The 7,778-nt window shown below is 40.7% G+C and overlaps 1 protein-coding gene across 1 annotated transcript; it reads right to left on the bottom strand.

The window, feature by feature from the left end:
• Window positions 1-6,264: 6,264 nt before the first annotated feature.
• Window positions 6,265-7,770, bottom strand: LOC307154260 (calpain-2 catalytic subunit-like). The gene is made up of 5 exons (XM_079899032.1): window positions 7,765-7,770; window positions 7,513-7,673; window positions 7,125-7,288; window positions 7,015-7,026; window positions 6,265-6,885 (listed from the first exon to the last, which is right to left on the bottom strand). The coding sequence occupies exons 2-5, from the start codon at window positions 7,670-7,672 to the stop codon at window positions 6,652-6,654; spliced, it is 570 nt and encodes a 189-aa protein (XP_079755158.1). The 5' UTR covers window position 7,673; window positions 7,765-7,770; the 3' UTR covers window positions 6,265-6,651.
• Between the last annotated feature and the right edge of the window lie 8 nt (window positions 7,771-7,778).

Consider the following 7,778-nt stretch of genomic DNA (forward strand, 5'->3'; position numbering starts at 1 on the left):
GCGTAAACTGAAAAAGACTTCCAAATTCCTCCCACCTGTGCAGTTGCGTAACAGTTTCACCATATATAGCCTTAACTCTAAAAAAAAAAAAAAAAAATGCAAATGAGCGCACAAAGCGCTCAAGACCTTCAAATGTCTTTTTAAGATTGTTGCTAAGCCAATTAATGGTTTGACGGAAAGGTTAGTGTGTTAGATTGGTTGACAAGACCACAAAGGGACACACAATAATGACCATAATTATGAACAGTAACTAAGAACATTGTGGCATCGGTCTAACAACAAACTACATAAAACTTAGACTTACTTAACTAGAAATACACCTTATGTTAGACAGTAACATTCCAATCTTTTTTTTTCTTTTTTTGAGGTGGGGCAATTATAATTCAGAAGAATAGAATACTTATTGTTGTGTCCTGCTGTAAAAGCAAAGTAAATCCCTTATCCATTTAGCTTTTTCTGACATGATCATTTCATTCTAAAAGAACAATGAATCAATACTATAGTCATATAACTGAAACTTTGCCTGAATTACTTTGATGTGGAACATAACAGAAAAATAATTCTACAAGCAATACAATAGAATATTTAAACTTTTAGAGAAACCACTTAAAACAGTTTTATTCAATTAGAGCTAAAAGTCCAGGAAAACATAAACCTTTATTAGTTTTGATATATATTTTTCAAATTCTGTCAAATTTGATTGAAAAAAATATATATCTTGCATCACAATAAGTGTATTGTGATTGTCAAAACATTTTAGTAACTAGGCTACACAGAATCTTACGTTTAGTGACAACATATTACACTGTTTACGTACAATTTCTGGTAAGCTATGTTTTTTTGTTTTTTTTATTGCTTGACAAATTTCTCGATTTCAATTCAATTCAATTCTTGTGATTTGATTCAATATTGACTCATTTGGATACATATTAGGTACACAAGATAGGCGTTGTTTTTTCTCAAGAAAAAAAATCTCACCTATAATGCTGTAAACATACAGAGAGCCTTATCAGCTGGTAATAAGGTTAAAATAACTCGTTTTTTATTATATATTATTTTACTCAGTGTGATTGATAGATATTATGTATGAGGAATATTCATTTTGGTAAGTTGTAGGCTACTGTCTCTTTCAACATTGTTCATTCGTGTTTTTATCTAGCTAGTAGAGATTATCGGTTCACGTGCCGCTAGGGATCTGTCACGTCACATTTAGCCTACAAGCGCCCAAGCGGTATTTAGCCTATTGCTTGAATTTCGTAATAAAATTGACAGAATTTGAGAGCTGAGATTTTTTTATATCATAAGTAACCTGCTCTGTCTTGTCTGTCGGTCTCTGTCCTCTTTGTTTTTCCTGTGCGTGAGAAAATGGATGTGTGGCGTAAGACGAGAGCGTGTGAGAAGAGTAAATTGCGCCTCACGGTGAATGTGTGAGAGTTGGCAGCCCTGCTGAGCGAAGATGTTGTCAAAAACCTTTCACTATTGTACGTTAATGTTAAATAGAGAAAAACATTTTACATTAAAGTAACTTGTACAGTAGGCTACTTGTTGGACCTCGTTATTGAAACACAAAATAACCAATAAAATCTCAAGCACCAAAAGCAGCCCATGCTAATCATCCAAGTTCTCTTTATCTGGAAAGTATGCACTTTTCATTTATTCATACACGGTTGCAAAAACATTTAGGCCTAGTTAAAAAATTTAAGTGCCATAAATGCTTTTTCTTTCTTTTTTTTTCTTTTTTTTTTTTTGCTGTAATTTCAAAGTAGTTATTGTGTTTTTAAATTTTTATGCCATCTATATATCTTCCTGACAAAGAAAAAAAAAAACTTTTGTTTATCGCTTTGAATAGAGGTTGATGATACAGTAATATCCATTGGTGTAGCTACAGTATATATAGAAAATGGGTAAAATTCAACAATTTGAACATGGAGCCACATTATAGGATTGTACCATATAGGGCCTTTAAAATGAAGATTACAAAAGAAAAGTTTATTAAGAATGAGAATATAGAAGGATATTAAGATGACTTTATATTACTTTTAGAGTTACAGGCACACAAACTTTGGAAAAATACTATTTATGACACTAAGTAATGTTCAATTGTGTTGATAGAAAAAAAAACCAAGATACATTTCTAGTTTCAACATTATTTGTTCTTCAGAAAATGTGCGACCATTGAAAATGTGTACTAATTTAATTATGGATCCACATTAACATCCCTATGTATTGGGACTTAAAATTAACCATATTCAGTATAACCATATATCATAACCATAGTCTTAAAAATTAAGAAACCAAACGAAAATTATTTAAGAATTAGAATCTAAAAGGATATTAAGATATTTTTAATATATGAGTTGCAGGCAAACTTTGGGCAAAAAACAAAAGTAGTGCTTTTTCCCATTTTTAAAATGTCACCATTGGCATAGCTATAATAAAACGAAGATGGCTAAAGTCAACTGATTTAGCTAAATAGACCTAACAATCTCTGTGTAAAAGTGATCCCCGGAAGGCAACCAGGAGGCATCCAGAAAAGATGCCCGAGCCACCTCAGCTGGCCCCTCTCGATGTGGAGGAGCAACGGCTCTACTCTGAGCTCCTCCCGAGTGACCGAGCTTCTCACCCTATCTCTAAGGGATCGCCCAGCCACCCTGCGGAGAAAGCTAATTTCGGGCGCCTGTATCCGGGATCTTGTCCTTTCGGTCATGACCCACAGCTCATGACCATAGGTGAGAGTAGGAACGTAGATTGACCGGTAGATCGAGAGCTTCGCCTTGCGGCTCAGCTCTTTCTTCACCACAACAGACCGGTACATCGACTGCATTACTGCAGAAGCTGCAACGATCCGTCTGTCAATCTACCGTTCCATCCTTCCCTCACTCGTGAACAAGACCCCAAGATACTTGAACTGAGAACCATGGCCTCGGATTTGGAGGTGCTGATTCTCATCCCAGCCGCTTCACACTCGGCTGCAAACCGTCCCAGTGCATGCTGAAGGTCCTGGTCTGATTGGGCTAGCATGACAACATCATCTGCAAAGAGCAGAGATGAGATCATGTGGTCCCCAAACCTGACACCCTCCGGCCCCTGGCTGCGCCTAGAAATTCTGTCCATAAAAATTATGAACAGAACCGGCAACAAAGGGCAGCCCTGCTGGAGTCCAACATGCACCGGGAACAAGCACATGTGGATTGGTTGGGTAAACTCCCATGAACCCTCCAGCACCCTGGAGAGGGTATAGAGCTGGTCCAGTGTTCCTCGACCGGGACGAAAACCGCACTGTTCCTCCTCGATCGGAGGTTCTACTATAGGCCATGTTCTCCTCTCCAGTACCCTGGCATAGACTTTCCCGGGGAGGCTGAGAAGTGTGATCCCCCTTATAGTTGGAGCACACCCTCCGGTCCCCCTTCTTAAAAAGAGGGACCACCACCCCGGTCTGCCAGTCCAAAGGCACTGTCCCCGACCGCCGCGCGATGTTGCAGTTGCAGCCCCACAACATCCAGAGACTTTAGGTACTCAGGGCGGATCTCATCCACCCCCAGTGCCTTGCCACCGAGGAGTTTCTTGACTACTTCGGTGACTTCAGCCCGGGTGATGGACGAGTCCACCTCCGAGCCCTCAGCCTCTGCTTCCTCAATGGAAGACGGGACGGTGGGATTGAAGTATTCCTCGAAGTATTCCTTCCACCGTCCGACGACATCCCCAGTCGAGGTCAACAGCTGCCCACCTCCACTGAAAACAGCATTGGTAGGGCACTGCTTCCCCCTCCTGAGGCGCCGGACGGTTTGCCAGAATCTCTTTGAGGCCGACCGGTAGTCCTTCTCTATGGCCTCACCGAACTCCTCCCAGGCCCGATTTTTTGCCTCCACAACCACCCGGGCTGCAGTCCGCTTGGCCTGTCAGTACCCGTCAGCTGCCTCAGGAGTCCCACAAGCCAGCCAGGCCCGATAGGACTCCTTCTTCAGCTTTACGGCGTCCCTTACTTCCACCGGGTTCGGGGATTGCCGCCTCGACAGGTACCGGAGACCTTACGGCCACATCTCCGAGTGGCCGCGTCGACGAGGGAGACTGGAGATATGGAGTCCGAGTGGACCATGTTCTCCGCCTACATTGCCGACGCGGCCACTCGGAGATGTGGCCATAAGGTCTCCGGTGCCTGACGAGGCGGCAATCCCCGAACCCGGTGGAAGTAAGGGATGCCGTAGGTGGAAGTTAAAGATCTCTTTGACAGGGGATTCGGCCAAACGTTTCTGGGGATTCTGCCGGATTCGGCCAAACGACAGGGGATTCTGCCGGAGGTGGAAGTTAAAGATCTCTTTGACGGGATTCGGCCAAACGTTCCCAACAGACCCTCACAGTACGTTTGGGTCTGCCGAGTCTGTCCAGCTTCCTCCCCCGCCATCGGATCCAACTCACCACCAGGTGGTGATCAGTTGACAGCTCCGCCCCTCTCTTCACCCGAGTGTCCAAGACATACGGCCGGAGGTCAGATGAAACGACCACAAAGTCGATCATTGAACTCCGGCCTGGGGTGTCCTGGTGCCATGTGCACTGATTGACACCCTTATGCTTGAACATGGTGTTCGTTATGGACAAGCTGTAACTAGCACAGAAGTCCAATAACAGAACACCACTCGGGTTCAGATCAGGGGGGCCATTCCTCCCAATCACGCCCCTCCAGGTGTCACTGTCGCTGCCCACGTGGGCGTTGAAGTCCCCCAGTAGAACGACGGAGTGCATTTTTCCACGAAATGCACCAAATGTGTTTGTCTGAGAACCTTTTATACATCTTTTGTACACATTTTAACAGCAGATGCTAAAATGATATGCACTGTGTGGTACAGTACAAATATTTTGAGTGTCCCTTATTTTCCAGAACCACAATTGTCCCTTATTTTCCTTTCCATAAGTTGGCAACCCTAAATAAATTCAAAACAACATTTCCAAAACTGGTGACGTACAACACAGAAGCGCTGCGCTGTTACACTACCTGAATTCACTCAGGCCCACACAGAAGAAAATGAATAGTTTAATAAAGTCGTTATTTTTATTATTTTTTGCGCACAAAAAGTATTCTCGTCGCTTGATAAACTTATGGTTGAGCCACTGTAGTCACTTGGACTATTTTAACGATGTCTTTACTAACTTTTCTGGGCCGGCAAGTTTCGATCCCATAGAAGCCTATGGAGGAGTGATCCAGCTTTCAGATTTCATCAAAAATATCTTAATTTGTGTTCCAAAGATGAACAAAAGTCTTAAGAGGTTGGAACAACATAACAGTGTTACTGACAGAATTTTCATTTTTGGGTGAACTAACCCTTTAAGCCTAGTAGTGAATGTTTAATGAGCAGTAGGATAATCTCTATCTCTTTTCTCCCAGTGTGAGTATCTGTTGGAACCAAAACAACATTCTTCTGCAAAATGCATGCAATTTTGGTTTTAACCGCTAGAGGGACAATGGTGTAATATTAATCATTTAATTCTAATAATTTAATAATAACTTTTATAAATAAAGTTGTAAGCTATTGGCTCTCTAAGACCTCAGTTAGGCTACACCTGGTAGGCCTAATAAGATCCAAATGAGGTGATAAAAAGTGGAGAGCTAAATAGCCTACAATAATAAACCTCAAGACGTTTTGTGATCTTATGTCAAGTTCATGCTCTCCAAACATAACCTAGTGTTCACATATCTACTATAATAAATGAAATACTTGAAGTGAACATATGGCGTGATTTGTGAAAACAAATTAATTTGAAATAGAGGGCTACTTTTGACTGTCTTTAATAGAAAGATGAGCGTTTTGCCATTATAATTCTGTCATTAGTTATGGCATTAACAGGGGCTACAGTGAAGACGATAACCTGTCAATCTCTGACGCCCGGCAACACTTTGATTTAGCGATGATTTAGTTACAAAACCAGAGACGCTCACCCGAATCCGACTCATACCAGGTCAACCGTCAAAGGAGACGCATTTGAGACTCATGTTACAGGTGTACACAGTGATACTTCTCGGCTGAGCGAGGCGGATCTCAGTAAATGCTCTCACTTCTACCTGCGTTTGTTGTCAATGTGACGTCCATTGTTTTAGTAAACTGCTGCCCTCTACTGTAAGAAACCCATAACTGCAGTGTTAGTTCAGTACTTACAGGGGCACTTCACTTATTCCTTCAGAAACTAAATGGAGCAAAACACTATCCAAAATCAGTCTTATTTCATAGCAAATATTAAAATTGTAATCAGACATTTGAAATAATATAAATAATTATTTGAAAAACATTGTTTATTTTTTTAGTATTGGATCTTTTGTGACACTTCAGTCTATACGATTAATTTTGAAGACATGATGGGAACTCACTGAAATGGCATTAACAAGGTGTCATTATGTTAGTGACTGACCTGACCCAAACACAACATTACAACATGACAGAAAATCTAAAACCTTACACATAAACAACAATAAATGTGACTAATAACATTAATCACAGCTCACAAATTCAGATATTATATGAAATAGTTTAAGAGAAACATTAATGCTTGTAAACAACAAAAAATCCCCAGGGAATATATATAGCATAGCACTGATGTATGAAACTGTCAGCACTGCAGTCGTGACTTTTCATTTATCTGCAGTCTCAATGACAGGTCATTTCATAAATATGTCATCTCAGGTTTCTTATTTCTCCTATGGGATTCACTCTTTGTGAAGATGGACAATATGAATTTTGCAGACTCTTTAGGTTTGAAAGTGGCCGGTACAATGAGATACTCTCCTGGTTCAAGCTTGAAGAATCTCATCACATCTCTTGCATTGATGAAGTTCTCACTACCTTCAATGGGGCGTTTGCGGTAGATGAACTTGTCCGGGAGCTTCACATCTTTCATCTAAAGGAGAATTAAATATAAACTTGTATTCAAGCAACCAGTTTATTTAGTAAATATCATGTAATTTATGCATTTTCAAAGCAAAGTTTAACACTTTTGAGCTTGAATTATATTTTGTAGGCTACTTGCCTCTGGTGGAATCTGTTGAAGTAGAAAATAGAATAGCACACCATTAATAAGTGGAAACCAAAATTACTGTATTTTCTGTGACTCCAATAGAGTTATTTGTTAATACTGACCGCAAAAACATCGAAGCCGATGGCGTAGTTAGAAACTTCACTTCTGTTTCTCTTCCCGTGGTTCTGCATGAGGGACACCAGTATGTTTTCAGGACACTGACCACTACATTCCTTATCAAGCTCCTCAATCCTCATCCGAAACTGAGGGTTCTTCCAGAAAGAGTCTACAAGACATCCATTGAATTAGACCTTTGAGGTACATGCAGTAGGTACACATAAACACACACACACACACACACACACACACACACCATATGGCCAATATTATGCATAGACACCCAAAAAGCATGTTGCATGCTATATTTAATATTTCTATTCATGCATGCTAGTATGTAATTGTATGAAATGCTCACATGCCACTGTCTCTCATTATATATTTATGAGCTACCTTTATTATTGAGGCAGCCACCGGCTGTAGTCCCATCAACCCAGCTGTCTTTGTAACATGTGGAAGTCCATTTGCATTCAGAGGAACTGTCCAGAAAATCAGGACTGAGGCAGCAAATATCAATGTCTTCGAAGTTTTTGGTGAAGTCCTCCATTGACATCCTGCAGTAAAATATGAGTTACTGAAAACATTTGATTCATTAATGCTAGATCTGAAACTGAAATCATATCTGAAACTACAGTTAATGCTCACCAGAACTCCCCGTC

This window comes from Squalius cephalus (assembly GCF_949319135.1).
Source record: "Squalius cephalus genome assembly, contig: scaffold_115, whole genome shotgun sequence".
Taxonomy (NCBI): Eukaryota; Metazoa; Chordata; class Actinopteri; order Cypriniformes; family Leuciscidae; genus Squalius; species Squalius cephalus.

What these genes read in the sequence shown, in the direction of transcription:
- LOC307154260 (XM_079899032.1), bottom strand. Translation starts at nt 7,672, where the DNA reads ATGTCAATGGAGGACTTCACCAAAAACTTCGAAGACATTGATATTTGC. An exon ending in TGGCTGCCTCAATAATAAAG is followed by an intron (nt 7,289 to 7,512) that starts GTAGCTCATAAA and finishes GATGTCTTGTAG; the next exon opens with ACTCTTTCTGGAAGAACCCT.